General features: G+C 43.5%; 1 protein-coding gene across 2 annotated transcripts in view; it reads right to left on the bottom strand.

Moving 5' to 3' along the window:
- Window positions 1-23,937, bottom strand: part of Slc17a8 (solute carrier family 17 member 8) — a 53,263-nt gene that overhangs the window by 13,859 nt on the left and 15,467 nt on the right. The window contains exons 2-9 of one of the 2 annotated variants that reach the window (XM_019208535.2): window positions 17,951-18,203; window positions 10,872-10,990; window positions 8,931-9,045; window positions 7,211-7,298; window positions 2,082-2,168; window positions 1,459-1,616; window positions 1,211-1,360; window positions 178-310 (exon numbers count right to left, since the gene is read on the bottom strand). In XM_019208535.2, the coding sequence (XP_019064080.1) occupies window positions 178-310; window positions 1,211-1,360; window positions 1,459-1,616; window positions 2,082-2,168; window positions 7,211-7,298; window positions 8,931-9,045; window positions 10,872-10,990; window positions 17,951-18,203 (1,103 nt within the window). The remainder of the gene's footprint in view (window positions 1-177; window positions 311-1,210; window positions 1,361-1,458; window positions 1,617-2,081; window positions 2,169-7,210; window positions 7,299-8,930; window positions 9,046-10,871; window positions 10,991-17,950; window positions 18,204-23,937) is intronic. The other variant, XM_010631385.2, reaches the window with a different exon arrangement.

Below are 23,937 nucleotides of genomic sequence, written 5' to 3'. Positions count from 1 at the left end.
AGAGACAGCAAAAAGGGTGACTAAGAGTGCTGGCAAAGAGCTCAAAGACCCTGACCAGGACCTGCCACGCAAGCAAGTCACTTTCTTTTACCACTGTTTCACTGACTGGACATCAACTCTAAAATATGTCTGCCGTCCTACAGATGCCATGCAGACCCACAGTGAAGACCACAGTACCTCCACAGTTCATGATCTTTCTGACAGCTGTTGTGGTCAAAATCTTTCTGCTTCTTAAGTAATCTGCCAGTTGTCCTCCGATAGGCACAACAATTGTCATCACCATGTGCGGGACTGCCGACAAGAGACCCACCTGGAAGGAAAAGCCGCGCTCAGCACCTTTTCTTTTGCTGAGACGCCTCTCCCTGCTCCCTGCTCACTCCCACCCCACAGCCCATGGCTACCACCGAACCGAGTCACCGCTCATGGGGTCCAGGGAATTCAGTGATAAAGGAACAATGAATGAGCAGAGGGGAGAGTGTAGGCCTGTCTCCTCCATAGACTGGAAGCTCCCCGAGGGCAAAGATGGTTTTTACGAACCTCAGAGGCCCAGACAGCCAGCACAAGGCCCGGCCCAGGGAAGGGAGAATCCTGGCACACAGTGCCGATGGCAGCCGGCTCTCCCGCGGCCTCTTCTGACAGGAGCTGTAACTATGCACACATCTACCTCTGCTGCACTGCTGCTCTGTGCTTCGGGGAAGAGTTTTTCTTCTTTTCTCGTGATAGTTTGTTTCCCCATTGAAAACCTCCCTCCATGAAACACAGGCAATCTAATGACAGTGGCAGGAGACATTGAATGTAGCTCTTTCTAAACCAACACAAGCAGTGGTGGTTACTGCTACAACCAGTTACAGAGATGGGGTGGCTGGAAAAATGAGCTTTCAGTATCTATGTGATACTAAGAAGTTTATAGGGAAAAATGAAACCCTCGCTGTTAAATCTTTTTATCTTTGTCTTATACGTAGCCCTTGAGTTAGTTTCAACCCCACTTTGAGATTGGGTAGAAACTAAATCTTGAAAAGCGGCTTAATATAGCTCTGATCCTTATTAAGAAGAGATCAAATATCTAGCACTCTGCACACAGAATGTGTAACTTATCTGACCTGCAGGGTACTGAGTATCACAGAACTGTTATGAATTATGATTGTACAGAGATATTCCTGGTAACGAGAGAGTTGAAGTTCAAGAATATCTGAAGTTCCTGAGTGTTTACCTTACTTATTGCAAATCCAAACACCTCTTCAAAATAAGCAGGCTGACTTATTAAGAGCAAATAAAAGGTCCAGCTTCTGCAAAAATTTGCCACAATGATTGCATAAACCGGCAGCGATGTGAAAAATCTTTTCCACGGTGTATTAAATTTCTAGGGAGTAAAAATACGGCTCTATTTTAGCAGAGGTAATGACATCTTACTTTTCAATCACGAAGAGCAGTACTCATAGCAAAGACTCCAGCCCTTACCAGTGCATTTACACTTACACTTGGACTAGCCAGGGTGGCTCCTTCTCCTATACTGGTCTCAATGTAAGTCTTCTCTTCGCTAGATATCGTTGGGTGAGCTGCCGGGCACTCATAGGCCTGCAACAGCCAAAACATGTACCAAATAATCCCAAACATACCTGTAAGTAAAAAAACAAAACACTTCGATGATATAGTCTTATTTTCTTCCATCTCTAAATCTTTCAACTTTTTTTTTTTTTTTTTTTTTTTTTGTCCCGGGAATCAAACTCAGAACCTTGTGCTTACAGGGCAGGTGGCAGCACCACTGTGCTAAATCCCGGCCTAAATCTTTCAACTTTTACAATATTCCCAAGTAACAATATATGCAGCCAGGAGAAACCACTCTGTTGATTTTTCTGCTGCAGTCAACTGACATTTAAAGAAAGATAATGTTTCGCTTGTTTGAAAAAAAATCAACTTTAATATAAAGATGAAATTGCAAGCAGACAGATATTCCACTCGATGATAAATTTGCTTTAGTAATTTCTACTATCACGAAGTAATAAACTCTTGGCCAATTCCTTCTACAGTAAAATACCATTTCTGTAAGTCATCCTGTGAACCAAGGAAGTCAAATCACTCACCGTAAATGTAAAAGACCGAAGCCCATCCAATGTACTGCACCAGTACCCCCGCCAGGGGCATGGCAACCACGGCCCCCGCGTAGGACCCTGAAACAAGAAGAGACAAGGCAAGCTGACCAATGACCACGAAAGCCTTGTCCCCCCGCGGAGAAGTCACGTGGTAAGGCTGAAGCCAAAGCAAACAACTGGAGTCAAACTGCCTCCATGGGGACATCAGGCCAGACTCCCAGCGTGCCTTAAAACGGGGTTTCTCGGGGAGAAGGTCACTAGAACACCCTTTAACTTCTTCACCCGGGACAATCCAGGGATCAGATGAGATTGTTCCGGCACCGCAAGCCGGAATCAGGCAAGAGAAAGAATCAGAAGAAGAGAAAAACCCAAAAGAAATTCTACTAGGCACAATATTGGCTGCTGGAAATAGCCCCCCGAAGGAACACGGAGCCTGCCTTTCAGAGCTGGCAGTGTGGCGGAGCCTCACCAGGTGTTTAATGAGAGGTGCTGAACTATTGAGAGGATCATACTTTTACTAGTATTTATTTTTTTAAAAATCAGGAAAGAGATGAATTCCAAGATTGCAGGAGGGCTATGATCTCCACCCACTTCCTACATCAGTGTATTTTTAAGTTTATTTCTGTTTAATAAAAATTACAAGAGGCCATTGTTTTTGGACGAGGTCCTTGGGTGGAGCCCCAAAAGAACAGACTGAAAAATCAAAACGGGGTCACTCAAGCTAAAGTTCTTCGTCAGCAAACAAAACCTAAGCTGCTTATCTGACTTTTCAAGAAACCAGGAGATGCAAAACAAAGGAAATCACTAACAGTAAAGAGGCAGCTTACAGAATGGGGAAAAAAACTGCCAGCTACTCCTCAGAAAAAGAACTAATATCCAGAATACATAAAGAATTCAAAAAAATTCAACCTCCTAAGGTTGAATTAAGGACCCAATCAAAAAATGGGCATCAGAAATGAATAGACATTTCTCAGATGAAGAAATACAAATGACAAATAAATATAGGAAAAAATGTTCAACATTGCCGGCCATTCAAGAAATGCAAATTAAAATAATACTGAGATTCCATCTCACTCCAGAAAGAATGGCTGTGATCAAAGAAATCAACTAATAATAATGCTGGGGAGGCTATGGAGAGAAAGGAACCCTACCTCTTTGTTGCTGGGACTGATTCCTCAAATCAGTCTGGAGATTCCTCAAAAAACTGAAAGTAGAAATTCCATTTTACCCAGCATATAATACCACAGTGATGTATGCATACCGTGTTTATAACAGGGCAATTCATAATAGCTAAATCTTGAAAACAGCTATGTGTCCATCAAGTGATGGGTGGGATTTTAAAGGTGGTGTTTATACACGATGGAGTACTATTCTGCCATGAAGAAGGATAAACGAGTCATTTGTAGGAAAATGGATGCACCTTGGGACCATAATCTTAAGTGAAGTGACTCAGACATACGCGCTTAAATATCACACGGTTTTCTCTTATATGAGAAACTCAATACATATAAAGTACAAAATAAAAGATAGATAATAGGAAGAAAGAGAAAGGAAAAAAAAGTATCATAATCCAGCATAGGCTATGCATCTAAAAGTGTACCTTGATTTAGTGTTGATTATTTTACATGTTTTATATGTTCTTTGGCCTACTACTCTAGTTTTCAATCTGTATAAATGATAATTTAACTTATAAGGTCTTACAAGATAAATAAATGAATCTGACACTGGAAAAATTTAAATGAAGAGGGAGAAAGGAATTGAAATGTGTTCTGTACATATACCAATCCCCTACAGTGAGGGTCGGCACTATGCACTGCTAACGTGAACTAATAAAAGTTGAAAAGGAAAAGAAAAAGAAAAAAGAAAGAGACCCAGACAGCTGCATGTGGTGGCACATACCCGTAATCCCAGCACCTCAGGAGGCTGAGGCAGGAGGATCAAGATTGAGCCCAGCTTGGGCAACTTATTGATTTAGAGAGACCCTGTCTCAAAATAAAAAATTTTTTAAAAGCACTGGGGATGCATCTCAGCATGAAGGCCCTGTCTTCTGTCCCCAGGACTGCAAACAAAACAAATGAAGACCAAAATGAGAGATTACAGCTAAATTTCCCAAACAGACAGGTTTCAATTGGCACAAGTTCCCTCTGACTTAATCCTTACTCAAAAAAAAAAAAAAATTACCTGGCGTCAGCCAGTTATTTTTCTATTGTTCTATGTGCTTGTCCCTGCTGATATACAAGGAAAGCAGCTCTGAAATAACCAATCTGCTTTTGGTTCTTTGTTTCTGCTTTATTTAGCCTTTCTCTGTCCATAAAACCCAACCTTATCTGCTCAAACCATTTGAAACAATGATTCTTTTGCACGAAAGAAACCCTTACTGATTCCAGAATCTAAAATAAAACCAATTAAGATCTTTAAACTAAAATGGTTGTAATTTTGCCCTTTGATTTTTCTTACTTTGTAAATACTTACCCTTGTAAATGCTTGCCTGTGTGTGTGTGTTTATCTTGTCTAGACAAGATTAGGAGCACCAGAGGCAGTGGCCTGGCCTCCTTATCGTGGGCAGCTCCAGGACATCTACTAGGGAAACCCCAGCCCTGTGAACTGAATATTAACTAAACTGCAAAGTTGCTATCTGAAATTTCCTCTGGACCATGAGTGAGAAAACTCTTGTTTCAGAAAACAGTAGCATGAAAGGAAATTCCATATCCCAAAATACAATGCCAAGGAAGATTTGGGGGAATTAGAATATCTTCCAGAGAACTAGGTTAACCTAACTTGCATCTTTCTAAACAGGGCCTGACCCTGTCGGAAAGAGACTCGCATAAAGATAAGACTGGAGTGAAACAGCTCCTGAGGTTGGTTTTAAGGTGAACTAAGCTGTGTATGTGAAGAAGCTTCGTAAGCTACAAAGGGTTACACAACTGCCAACTGTTACTGCTTTTATATGTACGGAATGACAATGTCCTTCTTTTTCAACCTCATAATTCCTCAAGCCAATAAAGCAAGGGCTCCAGGCCATAGGGTGGGAAAGAGCTGCAGGTCTGACTCCGTGGGGAGAAGGTGGTCTTCATCGGAAGCCAAATACCCTGAGAGGGAAAGAAGAGAGCCTGGCTTAGGTGACAAGAAGGTGCATCTGTAACAGGGAGGGTCACAAATAACCAACAACTGCCGCGATGCACTGAGCATTTTCCATGTTCCATTCCTGGGCTAGCTGTCCTGTATCTGAGTTTTTATTCAACCTGGTGACTTGATGCCAATATTATTCCCATTTTACAGGCAAAAACAAAGGTCAGGAATGGGGAAGTAAATTTGCAGAGGTCACACGGATATAAGGGACAGATTTCCTGGGCAGGAACTCAAGTCTGGGACTCCAAAGCCCTTACTCTGTAATATTTCAGTCTTGTCTCCTTCACCCCAAAACAGCCAGTTATTCTCCACTGTATGTGTTAGATCCTTGCTAAAATTACATCTTAACCTAAGCTGTCCTCCTTTCCTACCTATCAAACACTCTCTCATCCTTTCAGACAGGGATACAATCTCATCGTCCATCACACCCCTTGAGCATATTCCCTAAAAGGATGCTTAGCCTTTAGCACAGCTGTGCAGGGACGCCGGCCTCCCTCTGTCCCTTGTGTGCTTCCCTGGGAGGACAGGCGAGGCCTTCAGTGATCACTAGTGGCATGGGGTGGGAGAGTAACAGAGAGAGGGTAGGAAAGAGCCCCCGGTTTTATCCTCACTGGCCATGAGAACTTAAATCTTGTCTTCCTCTCCAGCCTCAATTTCTCCAACTGTAAAACAACAAGATGTGCCTAGGTATGTTCTACAGTTTCCTTCTCACACTAGTATCTTTTGAGATTAAGAGCTGATTAGCCCCAAGCCTGTGTTTCCTTCTAATAATATTTCACCTCTGATGTTTTTTGAAACAAGGCCTCGCCTTAGCTGGGGAACGCAATACAACTTGTGACTTTGATCTGTTAACTCTCCTGCAGAATCAAATCACTTTAAATCAGCTCTTTTAGGGCTATAAAAATACACAAAGAATGGGGAGTGGCTGGTAGTCATTCTCAGTTTTGCTGTCAAATCAAAATGAAAGGCCTTACACACAAACCATCCAAAGAAATGAAGGCCAAGGATCGGGTAAAGCTCAGTAACAGGGCAGAAACACTTAGAGGCCAGAGAAGGTTTCCAAGGTCAAGAGAGGCTAAAGATGTAAACATATCTCAGATACATATGTAATTCCAAACCAGGATTCTGATGAGTATAGCACACCAAATTACTGCGAGGATTTATTATTGTCAATATTTAAAGTAGAGAAAGAGGTAAATAAAAATATTCATAGAAATAAAGACTTATTTCTCCCCCTAGTGAAGATATACAAGTTAGCTTGTCTTAAGAAATGCATGTTAGCTTGAAAAACCAGACAGACATCTAAAGATGGAGGGAGGGAGGAGGGAGACAAGGGGAGGAGGAATAAAAAGAATTAAGATATTTTAAGTCCATATACCAATTCCCTAAGATGAATGGAAACATTACATACTGCAAACAAGGAATTATGAAAAATAAATAAGCATAAAAAAGAAAGAAAAATCAGAAAGACCACTGAAGAACCAGAACAAGACGGCAGCTAAGTAAGATCTTCTGGTGATGTCTCCACAGACAGACCAATTTGAACAGATTTTCATGTTCCAAACCACCTTCCACAGCAGCTAAGAAAGCCAGCTAAACTATGCTAGGAAATATTAAGGAGGGTTAAAAAGGAAGGAAGAGTTAATCTTCAAGAATAAATTAATTAATAAAACAAAAAAATAATGAAACTTATTAGGCATCAAGTTGAGAGTAAACTGGCCGACGTGGGCAAATTTCTCAGTGAAAGTTTCTCAGAGAAAAGAGAACACTGGAAGATTTCACAAGAACAGCTCTGCAAAGAAATGGGCTCCAGGGTGAAGAATCTGAATTTCAACGAAGCAGAATAATCTGCTTTACAGCATTAACTCACATTCAATGGCTGAATTGTGCTGGTCACTGCCAACCAGTCCCTTTAGAAGAGATATGTTTTATGTCACCTTGGCATAAAAACTAGGAGCTGAGTTAACCGTGAAGAGTTATTCTTAACTTACCACAAAAAGAAGTGGTGGCCAGTCGGCTTCTCTCCAAGGGTGGAGCCCACTTGCTCCACATCCCATGGCAGGCTGGGTAAGTCACACCCTGGCAGAAGAATGTAAATCAATTACTAAATTTTAATCCAGCCAGGGATTTAGTTTAGTGGTTCCATCACCTGCCTCACAAGTGCAGGGTCCTGAGTTCAACCCCCCAGTGCCAAAAAACAAACACACAGATTTTATTCCAGTTTCTTTTTGTGTTTAAAACACAGACGCTTCTCCTTCTCCTTCACCCAGGCTACAATATAAAAGCCAGTGTACATACACTGATGTGGCTCAGAAGTCCGTGTTGAAACCCAGCCCCCAGTGTGACAGTACTGAAGATGGCCCTGGGGAGGGGACCAGTGAGTGAGAGGAAAGTCCTCAGGAAGAGGATTAGGGCCTTTGACAAGAAGCCCCAGAGAGCATCTTCCCTTCCTGCCAGGTGAGGACACAGCAGACGAATGTCTAGGAACCAAGTCACTGTGCTTCATTACACCCTGAATCTGCCAACATCTGGATCTTGGATCTCCCAGCCTCCAGAACAGTGAAAAATACATTTCTGTTACTGATGGTATTCTTTTAAGGAAGCCCAAACGGACACAAAATAGCACAATTCAGCCATGCTGATGTGTAGCACAGATACTAAAATTTATATACAGTTCAAATGCAAGTGTGGTGGGGAATCAGAAGGAGCTCTTTATATTTCTATTGGATGCTATTAAAGAGTATCAGTGTAGGAAGCAACTTCCGGGTGATTCCACTTCATCTCATTTGCAGACAAAGAATCTGAGGCTCAGTCATTAAGTGCCAGATCTCCATGGTCACCTCCACAGCTGCCACTGTCACTCTGCAGCCTACCAGTATTTCTGAGAGTGGAGCATATGTCCCTCCGGTGGGGCTAACGTTGGCTTTGAGATGTAACAAAAACCCACATCCTTAATTATAATTCTTACGTGTATGTTCTAATATGCTTTAGACAAAAATGTAATGTGCACATCCAATCCATGATTTCAAAGGTACCATTGCTTATGATGAGAGTGGTTTTGATTTTTGTTTGTTAATGGAGTTGATCTGGGGGAAACACAGTGAGCAAAGAGTAAGACAAGTTGTATGTGGGATAACACAACGCTGAAGGTTAGAGCTGAGTGTCAGAGCTTGGGGAATGTTGTTCTACACTAGGAGTTGGCAAGCAATGAGCCAGTTAGATGCACCGTCAGTTTCTGCACAGTCTGCGAGGTTTTTACGCTTTAAAGTGGTCTGAAGAAACACCAGTATAAGATACTATTTCATGGGCACATAAAAATCACATGAATTTCAAATCTCAACATATAAAAGCTTTTACTGCAACTGTGTGGCTGCCACATCCAGAACATTTACCTTCGGGTTCTACATTGAGGTCAGACCACATGCTTACAAATGTACACACTCGTAATGAATGCATTTAAATGGCCTTCGCTAAAGGAAAGAGCCCTTGCTATGGGAACTCATAAGTTTGGAGCTTCAGTTTCATGCTCTATTAAAATCATAGTCACACAAGACATTTTAATTAAAGGAGTCACGAGGCTATTTAATTAAAATAGCCATCACTGAAATAGCAGCACAAGGTGGCAGATAGGAAAACCGAGTAAAAGGATTTTCTAAAGGACCGTGCCATCTCTGGCAATGTGGAAACCTGTAAGGAAAAGGGACCTCCTACCTCCACCAGACCTTGCAAAATTCTGACGCCCATGACACAGCCATAATGCACTCTGGCTGCAGAAGGAATGAACATGTTCAAAGTCGATGTGAGGAAGATGGCAGCTCCAAAGACCCTAGGAGACCAAAGCACTGTGTTAGTGGGCAGGTCGATGATACGTGAGGTGGTCATTTAAACATCCGAAGTGAGCCTAATGGATCATGAAAGATCTTTATGAAAATTAAGAGAAATTAGTTCAGTGGAAAAGACTGAGTCCTGGAGTCTCACGTGGCCCACGCTAGACTCCTAGGCTGCTTGGATTCCCAAGCTCTAGTCCCTGGGCCAATGACAGGCACGGCTAGGGCAGTGCGGCAGTGTGCACACAAGGGCAACGTCCTAGGGGTTTGCAGAATGACTAGGCTGAACTTCCTGGAGACCCCGTCCTACCCAAGTGAGCTCTCCTACTATGACTTTGGCATCTTTCGAGTTTTGCTTCCTGCTTCCCACACTGCTCTCAGTCTGCCTGAGGGGAAACTGATTATCTAAGAAGCATCGTATGACCGGGGCCCAGCCAAGCACAAGTGAAACTGTGTCCTCATCTGAGCGTGCAACTCCCTGCCCTGCTTGGCCCAACCAGCGACATCCCTACCACTCTCCTGCACGGTGATGGCATGTCAACCCTTTGGACACGTGGGGAAATCAGAGTATGTGTGATTTATTTTTTAAAGCAGAGGTGTAAGAAGTGCCCAGGGCAGCCAACATTTGATGATATGTTAAAAGAATAATACAAGTAAATAACAACAAATAAAAACAGAAATTTGGGCCAGGGGTCTAGCTCAGTGGTTCCACCACCTGCCTCCAAGTTCCAAGGATCCAAGTTCCACCCCTGGTACCAAAAAAAAAAAAAAAAAAAAAAAAAAAATAACATAAATAAAGAACAGGCATGTTCATACATATTTAGATCTTACCAGAGTGGCTTTCGAGTTTTTACACTGACCCTTAAAGTGCGCTGTATATTGTGGCCTGGTCTCTACACATACACACAAATCAAGTTGCAAAGTCTATAGCTGCCCTTACATGCAGTGCACTCAGATGTTGTCTCTTCTGTTTTATTCTATTTTATTTCCATCTCTTCCATTTTTCCCCTTTTTCAAAGACAGCTCATTGGTTAATCACTGCATTAATTTCACAGCCATCTAATAATATGTATTTCAGAGTCTGAAAAATACTGCTTTACAAAGTGCAAAATACTTCATGAAATAGATTTGTGTCAAGTCATGTGAGAAATAAATACACTGGAGAGGACCCGAGATTATTTTGTACACACCTTTGCTGGCACATGACACATTCTACCACATCTCCCCCAAGTGGCCGTCCTCTTGTGCTTGAATACCTCTAGCAACAGAGAACTCACTGCTAGTGCAAACAGCCCACTCTGTTCCTGGACACTTAAGTGCTTAAAGTGAAGAGTGTTAAAGACACAGCGAGCGGTCTGGAGACGGGCCTGTCCTACACGTGGGGCGGCGCGTTCGTGGCTGAAGGTGACATTAACAAAAGTACAGAAGATCACAGAATGTCACTGGTCAGAGGGAGCTGAAGCACAATTTAGTCCAATGTTCATTCCATAGGTGAGGAAACTGGGGCCCAGGGAAAGAGGGCACGTGACTCTCCAGAGGCAACTCAGTGCGTCAGTGAGGGGTCAGGAACTCTTTCTCCTGACTCAATTCACTGCTCTTTTTTAAACCACAGAATCACTACATGAGTCATAAGATAAATCATACTGGGGAAAAAAGTAAATCAAAAGAGACACCGAAGAACAGGATTATTTGGAATCAAGGTGTCTGAATCGCTCCTGTTTTTCATTCTTCACCTCCGAAGTGAGAACCAACGGTGCAGATTTTATAAAGGTACCAAGTCACATTATCATTTGAGCAGCACTCCTAACATACTGATTTACCTTACCTGTTAGCAGCAAACTTGTTTGAAATGAAACCACCTGGGATTTGCGTCACAATATAACCCCAGAAAAATGATCCATGGATCAGGCCCACTGTCTCTGGGTCCCAGTTAAACTGTGCTGTCTGCAAACAAGAAATCAGAAACGGTTGTGCTTATAAGAAAACAATTGACCACATTCCACTGATGATCCCACGAATAACCCCATGAGATCCTTTTTTCCTTCCTTTCATCTTCAAGTATTTCTCGAAGGCATCTTGCGTACTAAGGAGATCAAAGTCCCTGCTTAATGAATATCAACTTCTAGGGAGAGAAAGGAGAGATAAGCACAAAGTTATATATAAAATGTGGTGCACCAAACACTGACAAGCCTAAGAAGAATGAAATAATCGGTGAGGAAAACCAATTAAGTCCTAGGACTACTGGGTTATCAACTATATTATTTAGATATCAGTTCATGGTAGCATAAAAGGGATACAAATCTTAAGTGTCTCTGTTCTTCCCTCTGTGATCCTGGGGATCAAACACAGGATCATCTGCCTGCCAGGCCACGGTTCTGCCACTAAGCTACTCCCTGGCCCAAGTCCCTGTTGTCTTAATGATCATGACAAATACAGCCTGCCTGCTTCATCCAGCTGTTAATGGTCACTCACATCACCTCTCGGAGGTGATGGTGCCTGTCATGCTCAGACAGAAATGATACCTGACAAAGGGTGCTTAGGGCTGCTGACCACTGACTTCTGTCATCATCTGAGCCCCTAAAATCCTAATGGTGGGCTAGAGACTTGAATAGACATTTCTCCGAAGAAGCATGCAAACAACCAACAGCTATATGGAAAGCTGTCCCAGGTGCCCTAACCATCAGGTAAATGCAAGTCAAATCCACAATGAGACATGACTTCACAGCTGTTAGGCTCACCATTATCCAATACATAAATAAATAAATACACCAAGTATTGTGAAAACCTGGAGAAAGCAAAATTCTCTCATGGTTTGGATGTAGGATGGTACTGTCCATGTGGAAAACAACAGTATAGCAGATCCTCAAAAACCTAAAAATACAACTCAGTAATCAAACTCTGGGTATTTATCCAAAAGTATTGAAATTGGAATCTTGAAGATCTCCACTCTCACGTTCTCTAATGCATTATTCACTGCAACCAAGATATGGAAAAAGCCTGAATGTCCACTGACAGATGGGTAAAGAAAATGTCTTGTGAACATTTAATGGAATGCTCTTCAGCCTTTGAAGAAAACGGAGATTCTGTAACATGCAACAACTTAGATGAGCCTGGAGAATGTTACGCTCAGGGGATAAGCTAGTCACAGAAACACAAATAATGCATGAGCCCACTTACACGAAGTCTCTAAAACATCACATTCATAGATCCAAAGAGTGGACCGGTGGTTGTCAGAGACCAGAGGGAGAGGAAATGGGATTATTCCGTGGGCTGAAAGTGTTGGTGAAACGCGATGAATAAGCGCTAGAGAAGTGCTGAACGGCATCGTACTCACACATGTTAAAATGCGTTACTGGTGGAGATGGTGGGTTGAGCATTCTTTTCTATTGTGGTTTAGATCTCGAATGGCTCCCAAGTCCCATGAGTTTGGGAGGTGACTGGATCTCAAGACGCTATGCTCACCCGGGACTGATCCACTGAAGAGTTTACAGATAAATGCGTTGCTGGAGGCGGGGTCTGGCCAGGAGAGACGCACCGCTGGGGGCCTCTGAGAAGCCCTTCTCCCCGCCTTCCCTTCTCTCTTTCTCTCCGGCCGCTGTGGGTTAAGCAACTTTCCTTCCTTGCCTTTCCTCCGCTTCGCTTCTGCCCTAATGAAAGTCTCCTCCTTTAAATACCACCGTCAGTTCCTCGGCACCAACAACTGGAAAACTAATACATTTTCTTTTCTGTTTTGGTTTTGTTTTATTGTATTTATTTTGTTTTCAGTGGTGGTACTGGAGACTAAACCCAGAGCCTTCACTGAGCTACAGTTCCCACCCTTACATTTTTTATTTTGAGACGGGGTCTCTGCTAAGTTGCCAAGGTGAGACACAAATTATCATAAAGAAAAAGACCTCCATGCTACAAGGAATGATATCCTCATCACATCCCTGGAAGGATAAATGCGACCTTCGTCAGAGAAGGGTTCTTTGCCCTTCTCTGAAAAAGCCAGTGATCTTGAAACGAGCTGTCCTGGATTAATCACTGGGCTCTCAACCAGGGACAAGTGTCCCGGGACAGGAGAGAGGCAAGGGGAGATCTGAGACAGAAGACAAGACACACAGACAGGAAGAGACCATGCAGACTGGCGGAGATGGATGGACACAGTCACAAACCGCAAGTCTGGGAGCTGACTGAGACGAGGACGTGTTCTCCACTAGAGACTTCAGAGGAAGGGAGACCCGGTCAACACTTTGGTTCCAGACTTCCGGTCTCCACAGCCACGAGAGACTAAAGTTCTCTTGTGTCAATCCATCAAGTTCGTGGTAATTTGCTACTACAGTCTTAGGAACCCGATACAGATACTTAATACAAATCACCTCATTTGATCTGCAAAGAAGTCTTTTTATTTTAAAGTAATGGTTAGCAAAGAACTGCTGAGCAATCCGGCTCCTGTCTCACTGTAGAACTTGCTTCGGAGAGGGTTTCACCTCCACTTCCTGTCTGTGGGATTCTCTCCTGTTGACCACTGAGGCCGAAAGCATGCCTGAAGAGTGTGTCTGTCTGTCTGTCTGTCTTTCTCTCCCCCATCTGTCTGCCTCCCTCCCTCTATACTCACACAGTTAGTTCAGCAGTGGCCCATCAGGAGGTCCTCGAACTTCCATGGCACCAGGATCAAGTAAAACAGCCCCTGGCAGGGCAACGGCTCATAAATTCAGCTCTGGCACACTGGGGCAACTTGCTCAGGGGCCCAGAGCCAAGAAACAGCAGGCACGTTTGGAAGCAAGTCTGGCCACTTCTGAAGCCCACCCTCTTCACCCTACAAGACTACACAGGAGAAGGGCTCTGGATTTTTTTTCCTGAGGGTTATGAGAAAGAATCAGAAGGATTCTCAACCTTTGGTCATTATTGTTTTACCTACCATCGGACAGACACAGTTTAGGTGCTTCTCACTCATTTTGTTTGTTCGTTGTACTGGAGGTTGAACCCAGGACCTTGCATATGGCAGGCAAGCACTCTACCACTGAGCTACATCCCCCAACAACTGAATTGCCCAGGATCGCCTCCAACTTGTGACCCTCCTGCCTTGGTCTCCTGAGTAGCTGGGATTGCAGGCATGCACCACCACACGCAGCCAACTTTCTGTGTTGTAACTCACAATTTTCCTTCCTCCCTCCTTCCCTGCCTTTATCCCTTTGTTCTTTCCTTTCTTTTGTTCTTTGTGCTGGGATTAAACCCAGGTATGCTATCACGGAGCGACACTCCCAGCTTTAACTTATCATTATTAAACTAAAATGTAATCATCTATATATTAGCTAAAATCACCCTTCACAACACATATTATTTGTAAGACCTACCTAATCATACCTACTTCTCTCTTATGAAAATGAGGATTCTAAGCCAGGCACAGTGGTTCCACAACCACAGTTGTGGCAGCATAGTGCCAGGATTCTGGGAGGCTGAGGTAGGACGATCAAAATTTCAAGACCAGGGACGGGGACTGCACCTGCCTTGTAAGCACAAGGTCCTGAGTTTGATCCCTGGTAAAAAATTAAAAAAATGTTTAAGCCCAGCCTGGACAGCTCAGTGACTTAGCAAAAGTCTGTCTCAAGATAAAAATAAAAAGAAGGAGGTAGGGGTATAGCTCAGGGAGAAAGTCTTGGATCCAATCCTAGTATTGCATCCAAAAGAAAAAGAATTCAAAAGTGTCTAGTTTTCCTATAAAACAAAACAAACAAAAACGTTAGCCATTCAAAGCCCTTTGCTCAGCTGATATCTAAACTTTGTTCTCTTTGGGCAAGAGAGAAATAGCCTACCACAAGTTGGAGCTGCACTGAAGCCCCTGAAATACTACTGACCTCCTGTTCTCGAGGCCAGAGAGAAAAAAGCACCCTTCAGATCTTAAGCAGTTTCTCTAAGGCTCCAGAGGGCAGAGATGTAGACTGTAGAGCACACACTAGCACTGTCCCTGGGCTTTATCGAAATGCCATTCCATAGGCCTCAAAGAGACTCTACTGACCTGGACTATTTTCAGGCAACAAACAAATGCAAAAGCAGCATCTTGTTTTGGTCCCAGCCTCTGCGGAAGAGTTTTAATTAGCTGGCCATGCTGACAAAAAGGCTGAAAGAACACCTGTGATACACATCTGCAACCTGGCCAATATACATCATTCCCTACTTTACAAAGGCATAACATGCTTCTCCACCTCTCTCTCAGCACCCTAAAACTGATGCCTATCTGTTTAGGACAGATTCGGCTGTGGCATCAAAAAGGGGCTGGTTAGAACCATCTCCATGGTGCTATTTTCCACGGCAGAATAATCTCTTAGTTTAAAAAAAAAAAAAAGCATTCAGGCCAAATAAAGACCTCTTTTTAATGGACCAACACAAATTTTCCCAAGCCAGTGCTTAGCAGGAGACCATTCCAGGTGATGCTATAGATATGGCACAAAAGACCACATCCTGCTGTCAGGTCAAGCCAGGAAATCCTACACCCACGTCCCTGTACTGGGGAGTCCCACTGGCCACAGAGCAGCCCAAGCACCGAGGCCCAAAAATGTGGCCTGAAAACCAATGATCTCCCAGGTACCAGTAGGAGACTCCAGTCTCCAAATACAGGCGTGGACCTGAGAACTATTAGATGCCTCTCTGCAAAGGCACAGATGTTCACAGGAGTCATTCCAGAGCGTGTGTTCAATTCTGTAAAATATAGTAGGGGTGAGCAACATACGCCACAAATGCTTAAACTGTAAAAATTTGTCACAGTAAAAGCAGCATAGGGACACAGAGCAGCACCAAGCACCGAGGCCCAAAAATGCGGCCTGAAAACCAATGATCTCCCAGGTACCAGTAGGAGACTCCGGTCTCCAAATACAGGCGTGGACCTGAGAACTATTAGATGCCTCTCTGCAAAGGCGCAGATGTTCAAGGGAGTCATTCCAGAGCGTGTGTTCAATTCTGTAAAATATAGGAGGGGTGAGCAACATACGCCACAAATGCTTAAACTGTAAAAATTTGTCACAGTAAAAGCAGCATTCCCTAATCCGCCCTTAATTCCCCTCCTCACTCTGAGCACGCTCGTCCATCGCTCTCGTCACTTTCTGAAGCAGCTCTGGAAGTCCTCTTTCTTGAGTGTCTTTATGAGGTGTGATTAAAAAAAAAAAGTGCCTGCCACCGCCAAGAACCATGCAATGGAAAGGCAGGCTTGTGGACACATTATGCTGTGTCCTCATCCCCTTAGTCACGGGGTATGGCACTGTCTGTTCCCCAACGCCAAAGTGACTGTGGGAGATAAACATTCTGAATCCGTTCAGGACATGAAGGCAGCCATGACAGTGTGGATAAAGACATAAGAGAGGACTCCAGAACTGCTTCAGGAAGTGACCGGGACGATGGCACCAGCGTGTCGGAAGTAAGGGGGAGAACGCTGCGGGGAAGCGACAGCAACATGTCATTTACTGTAATGAGTTTTTAAAATGTAAATATTCACCAGAATCACACCTCATATATTTATCTGCTGGATGTCCACTGAGCACACATTTTCATTTGCTTTTTTTTCATCCCATAACCTCAGGACTTCTTTTGGCCTATGATTTAAGAAATAAGCTACATTGTAAGCTTTTAGGGATTCATAAAACAGTATTACTGAGCCGTAGCAGAGGACACTTGGTGATGCCCGGAACAGCCTCCGCACTGAGCTCTTGTCTGCTCTTTCCTCACTTCAACCTGGCCTCCGTGCACAGAGCAGTGGTCACTCTGGAGCCCAGATCTGCTTCTCCCTGAAGCCGACCCATGACTCCCCACATGGTCACTGGGCCCCTAATTTCCTGGGCTGCCTCCATCTCTCCATCTCTGTTTCCTTACTGGGAATTCTCAACCTAGAGACTGTGGATAGAACCCTGTGGATCTGAACCTTTTGTGGGAAAGTCCACATCTTTACTTTTACTAACTGCTAGCTGAAATTTAGCATTTTCTGCAAACGTGAGTGTAGCTACAGTAGAATTTTCAGTACCTATGACTCTGTCACTATGGTAATCATAAATATGTGCAAATCATATTATAGTTGTTGCCAGTATCATAAGCACCCTACCCCTGAGCTACATCCTCAGACCTACAGCAATTTCTAGATCTATAGCTAGATTTTGTCATTTCATGTGTTAATTTAAAAAGCCAATATCTTGCTGGGCATCGTGGTGCATGTCTGTCCTCCTAGCACTCGGGAGGCTGAGGCAGGAGGATTGCTGCAAGTTTTAAGGCCAGCCTGGGCTACATAGTGAGTTCAAGGCTCACCTGAATTACCTAGCAAGACTCTGTCTTAAAAAAACAAACAAACAAGCAAACAAAAAAGACCATGGGTTGCCATATTACAAATTTGATTTTTAAACACTTTAATATCTGCATTTTAATATTTGGCTTCCCTTATAGTTCTCTATTTTTACACTAAGAATTTAAAGTATTGTTGGCAAAGAATTCATAAATTATCAGCAGGTTGCCTGAGGGGTTCACGGTACGGAAGACTTAAGTGTTTGTGTCACGGTTCCTTAAATGAGTTCTCATCTGTCTCTCCCTTCCACCCCTTCACACATGATGCTCCTTTTCTTCAGACATTCTTGTTCCCACCCTATAAACACCCCTTTGTCTCGGCCAGCCGTCACTTCCTCTGGAAATGCTCTCACAGTCTCAAAGTCGGGGCTAGGCCCTCCCAGGCAGGGGTCCTTACCCCCAGTGCAGCAGCCTGAACCCCAGTTGTCATCACTTGCCATGTCCAGACTGCGTAGCTCGCCTTCTCCCCGGGCATCACACACAGGGCCAGAACGTGGTGGTTGGTTTCCACTCTCACCACACCATGAATAATTGCAGTGGCCTCACGTAGCAGAGCACTGACAACTACAGAAGGGGAGGAAACGGCCCTAGATTGACACTGACCTGAACTTCCGCTTTTCCATCCACATATACTGTGCTGTTGTTGACCATTTCCACAATAGCAACGCCAAGATTGCACCGAATGCCGAAGGAGATGCAGAAGCCCAGCCCACTCATGACAGCAATGATATAACGCTTGGGGACACCACAGCAGTGGCAGTCACAGAGGGGGCGGTGGGGCCTGGGGGCCTGCACTGGCCGCCCTTCTTCACTCAGCTCTATGCTATCTTCTTCCCCAATGGTCCCATCAATTTTTCTACATTGGAAAAAGAGTGAACAGAGAAGAAAAACCAGGATTAGAGAAAAATAAATTTGTACCAAGCAAAATCAAAAAGTATACATGCTAAATAAATAATTTTTAAAAAGAAAACCTAAAGCAGGATTTGGTCTGCATTTTTAAAAATTATCACCATCATTGGGGGTAGAGGTAGAAACGATCCAAGTGTGTTACACGCATGTACAACTGTGCCAAGATGAAATCCATTGATCTATGTAACTAATATTCACTAAGAAAAATAAGTAAAAGTAAAAATTACCATGATCGTCACTATTAAAGTCAATCCTAATGACTAAAATTACTGATGTTCTGGAAAAACACACACCCCATGAGGCAGACAGTGTTAGCGTGGCATTTGGCAGACTTGAGGCGAGCCCACCTTAGTCTATGTCCTGAACACCGATGCTGTACGGAACATTAAGGAGTCTTATACTGCAGGCCTACCTAACTGTTGCACTTGGCCTTATTTTTAGGGTAACCCAAAGCCAAAACCAAAGCTTGCTTAACAAGAAAAATAAAACCATGTGAAGATTCTTTCCTTTCTACTTTGTCTAAGTCTTAATTTTAAAAATTCTTGAGTGTTTTTCTAAGTCTTCTTTTTCTAATAGAGTAGGAGGTTGGAAGTACATTTACTATCACAGTACACACGCAGTTGGTTGTGCACACTTTCTTCCTTAGGGGCTCTTGTAAGAGGGAAATCCTCCAGCAAACTTTATCTAAATCATAAGATTATTCACTGACGTCCACTGGCTCAGAATATGACATGTCCATTATAATGAATTCACCCTCTGTTTTAGCCAAAAGAATTATCAGGCAAACAGAAGATGGTGGGTTATAAAAGGGGCTGTTGGGATCCTCTCACGTACTGTACTCTTCCTGAGGGTGCCACCACTGCCCAATGAATGTCCAAGTTGTTGTAAAGAAATATAAACAAAGCTTATCAAATTTCATAAATTTTTAAATCTATAATAAACTGCTAGTGCCATATTTAATGAAATAGATCAAAACACAAATCATTTGTTCACTGGTCTGTACAGAAGATAATCTTGGCAGCTTCTCGTGACAAGGTTTAAAGCCCATGTAGCACGAAGGCCCATGTACAGGGTTCACTTCGGCTCATCAGATTCCGACCTCAGTGTCCCAGGCACCGTACTAAGTGCTGGGGAATGAGAGTGAACGTGCTGTGCTGTCTGCCCTCCTCCAGCCCTTGGGCCAGTGAGGAAGACAGACACATATACAAGCAGATACATTTACCAGATGATGCAGATTTTGTAGAAAACCAAGGAAAGCAATCCCAAAACATGGGAAAGAGCTAGCTCACAAAGTTTCAGAGATTAGTTGGCTTCAACGATAGAGATACATTTTCCTCCAATTCTGGAGATCAGAGGTGCAAGATCAAGGTGTCGGCGGGGTTGGTTTCTGACAAGGCCCCTGCCCTTGGCTCGCAGATGGCCGCTTTCTCCCTGTAACACTTCATACCACCTTCCCTCCATGCCCAAATTTCCTCTGGTCAGCACAGTAGTTGTTTAGACTATGCCTCCCTTAGTGACCTCATCTGAACTGCATTATCTCTGTAAAGGCCCTGTCTCCAGATACAATCATTCTCTGAAGCACCAGAGATTAGAATTTCAAACTATAAATTGAGAGGAGGGGATCTAGTTTGTCCCACAGCAGGCTGCATCCTACACAGGCCAATCACAAGTGCACTCTCTCAGACAGCTGCTGATGACAGATGTGTGTGAATGATTTAGTGCAGTGCCTGGTACATGGAAGAGCTTTACATTAACCACTGCACAGTTTCCCTGAGCATCACTCAGACAGCACATGTGTTACATACTGACTTGTCCCAAGCACCACTTGGGCAGGTGTCGTTTTAACTGATCAACTGTTTGCATGAGTTACACTCATACATCTATTTCCTTGTTTCAGACTGACTACTTTTACATACTTTTTTATTTAGAATGCTGTATTTCATGTTGTTTCTAATGAAATCTAATAATAAGTTCTGGTTATTTTCTTTTATTAGTTTTGTTTATATTATTTTTGAAAACCTATAATTTTGTGCAACAATCTATAAAAACTCTTATCATGAGTACATTAGACACAATTTTTATACTTCTCCAGGACTCAGTGATATCCTTTTACAATACAAAATGGACACGTTTGGGACACTGAGACTGAAGAGGAAGGAAGTGCCCAAAGAGCTGCAAAAGAAAACACTGAAAGGGGAGACGTGTTAGCGTATCAGAGAGCGAAAGTCTGTGTTAGGAAAGGGAATGACAAAAAAAGTCATGTTCTTATTGTCACCTATTCACAATCCAGAAATGATGGAACTGGAAAGAAGAACTAGAACTAAAAAAATTCCCACCACGGTCAGTGATTATAATAATTCTGTCGGTGATGTAGACAGAGCTGACCAACATCTAGGAAGCTATATGATTACTTTCTGTCATCAGAAAGTGAGGGGAGCTGGGGATTTAGCTCAGCAGTTCGGTGGCCAGCCTTGCAAGCGCAAGGACCTGAGTTCAATTCGTGGTACAAAAAAAAAAAAAGTGAGGGGAAAAATATTATAAAATATTTATGCACCTTCTGGACCAAACAATATGGAACTTATTATTTATTCAAAACAGGGAGTTCAAAAAGTCAGTTACAATTTTGTTTGTCTAATAGACCAAGTACTTGAAAATATGAGACAGCGAAACGCCAGCCAGGATGTCCATCATTGCCGTCTTCACCACTACATTTAGTGTGTGGACACTTTATTAAAATTCCACCACCCGCAGGAAAACAAGGAAAGGCCAACACGACAGTGTAAAGTGCGTCCTTCAAAGAAAGACAGCAATGCAAAAAGAATTAAGAGACTAGCTACAACTGTCAGATTGTAACATTGTGTTATGTATTGAATCTTTTAAGATATACTATACACAGAAAAATTACTAAATAAATTTGATAAAATTATTTTTACATTTTATGTTATCTTATAAAAATTAACAAAAAATATGCAAGTTTTGGTCACCTTGTATTTGAACAGTTGGACTGGGAAGTGGTTAATAAAGGTACATACTATTGCTGGTGCTATTACTGTAATTGTTAGCAATCACAAACTCAGCACCCATATACAACGCAGGTATCTTCAGTGGAAAGTAATAAAGATTAGTGTTAGTACTGTGGAGGAAGCAAAAAGGGGAAAAAAAAAAACAGAAGACAAAAATGGAAACAAGATAACCTAACTGCTGTGCTGACTCCGCCACAGCGCTGACCTGGGCACCGGGACCATGCTTTTCCCAGGCCGCTCGAATCCAAGGCCTGAGCGGACTGGACAGAAGCGTCCTCTCTTCCACGAGGAGGCCCCTCCGACCGGCGGCTGCTCCAACAGTCCCCACTGGCCTGGGCACAGTGTCCTGCACTGAAGCGCAGCTGAAAGCCGTCATCGCCCAACTTCGCCCTTTCCCTTCTGCAGACAGCGCTCCACCTAAGTGCTCCCGTCTTCCTTCCATGTCTTAGGCATCTCATCCCTTGTGCGTGGCCCCATCTCCGATGTCCTGAAACTCTCCAGAGGGACGAACCAGACAGCAGTATGAGGCAGGAGGAGAAGGTGAGGCAGGCAGGCATCCCCGAAGGAAGGAAGGGTGGGCTGCGGCACCTGAGCTTCCCGACCTGAACCACCTGCTTAGACACCTGCCCAGGTAGAGACGGGGTGTGGGGTGCTTCGGGGGAAGGGCTGGACATGGGCTCTCAGTTCTCCTTAAAAGTGGCAGCTGGGACACCATGTTCAGGGACCATGGGCTCAAGAGCACATGTGGACTGCCAGCCCGAGTTGTCAGAGTCTTTTGCCCAACCTGGGGCCACAGGAGGACGACACCAAAATTCAATGGAATTTCATTCCCACCAGGCAAGGGCCTTGTGTCAGACTCGCTTGGTTTAAAAAACATTAAAAATAGTGGTAGGACTGCTCAGAACGCTTTCCTATCATGTGTAAGGCCCTGGGTTTGATCTCCAGCACCACAAAATAATAAAAGTAATAAAATTGTAAAGCAAAGAAAAAATAAAGAGAGCGGGACATTTCTTGCATAAGCAAGCTCGGAGAGGAATATTGAGGGCCATCTCACTGCTGTGGAACGCAACAGATCCCTTTGCGCGGACAACCCAGATGTGATCGAAAACTCTGCCGCCTCCATAGGACCTGTGTGACTCTGGACGAGGAAGGTGGCCTTTCTGAACCTCACATTTCCTCCTCTGTACAGTAACTATAACGTTCATCTCACAGAACTACTGTTAACATGAAATGAGGCTACAGTACAGAGTAAAATACCACCACTAATACTGGAATACAACTGACTAAGAGTCAGGGTCTATCCCATCCCTGGTGTTCCCCTAGGGTGGCTATGCTTTTTGCTTTTGTGCACTGGGGATCAAATCGAGGACCTTCAGCATACTCAGCACTTTATTTTCCCCTGAGCTCCACACTCAGCCACCTTCAAGGGTTCTAACGGTGCCTGGTTAGAACACTCAGCATGCTGTTAAGATTTTAGGTGGTGAGTAAATGTTTTCTAATTTGAATCCATGAAGGAATGCCCTCCCCATGCTGGGAGCTGGGAGCACGCTGAGGGCAAGACTCTCTCATCTCTGTTCCTGGTCTCAGCACAGGATCTGGTCCCAGTGAATCAATCGTCTTTCCGCTGAGTACCACTGGTGGTGGTCAATACCAGACATCACTGGTGGGGTAGAGACAGGGGTAAGGGACTTGTCATCCCTGCCTGAATAAAAAGGGTGGCAGAGAGGAAAGTTATTTAAGAATAAGGGAGAAGTGTAAATAAGGTTCAAATGGTATAAGTGAGTGTGAAATAGGAAGAAAATGGCTAAAGGGGAAGTGGGAAGGAGAGGGAAATGAAATAAGGGAAAATAAAAAATGTGAAAAAAGGAAAAAACGGAAACAAAGTCTTTGTAAATAGGAAGGGTGAAGGGGGTGAAGGGAGGGCAGGGGAATGGGGAAAAAATAAGAACCAAGACCTGTCATTAAAGGTACAAATCCCAATGATGAATGCAACTGTATTGTTTGCCTTAAATGTACCAATAAACTTAGTGGGGAATTAAAAAAGTAAAAGCAAGACATAAAACCAACTACGTAAAGATTTTAAGGCAAAAACTAAAAACAGAAATAGAGAAAATAATTTTTTTCAAAAAAGAGTAAGGAAGAAAAACCCCCTGTTTAGAAAGTGGAGAACTTTAATTACCCACAACAGCTGTTTACCCCACTCATTTTGCTCGCCCTGTCTGCCTGTGCTGTCTTCTAGCTCAGACTCTTCATTCTTTCTAGGGTGACACCCGTCATTGTTGTTTCTCCAGATGTAGAGAGCTGCAGATTGCGGGCTGCCAGCCCCGCTTCGCTCAGAGGGGAAGTTGGTGCCCTGCTGTTCTCCTACACAATGGTCCAGTAAGCCTTCAACCCTGTGGGTCTCATTGCTTAAGATGTGCTAATGAGCTTTTGAGTACTTACAGAACTACTTACTTACAATCCAAACTGTTTCTACCGTTGTAGGGAAGGTTCTGCTTTGTTCTGTAGGTAGTAAGGTCAACATTTAAAGCACAAAGAAAGCAGAACTTGCAAATAATTTTGTAAGTTTTTTAAAATCCATTCACTTGCACACTGTATTCATTCTGGGATTCTGAGCTGGAAGATGGGAGGTGAACTCTGCTCCTCCAGATTGTGTGT

Source organism: Fukomys damarensis, unplaced genomic scaffold (genome assembly GCF_012274545.1).
Source record: "Fukomys damarensis isolate Sample0158 unplaced genomic scaffold, DMR_v1.0_HiC HiC_scaffold_15, whole genome shotgun sequence".
Lineage (NCBI taxonomy): Eukaryota > Metazoa > Chordata > Mammalia > Rodentia > Bathyergidae > Fukomys > Fukomys damarensis.
This window is presented reverse-complemented; position numbering and strand designations above follow the sequence as displayed.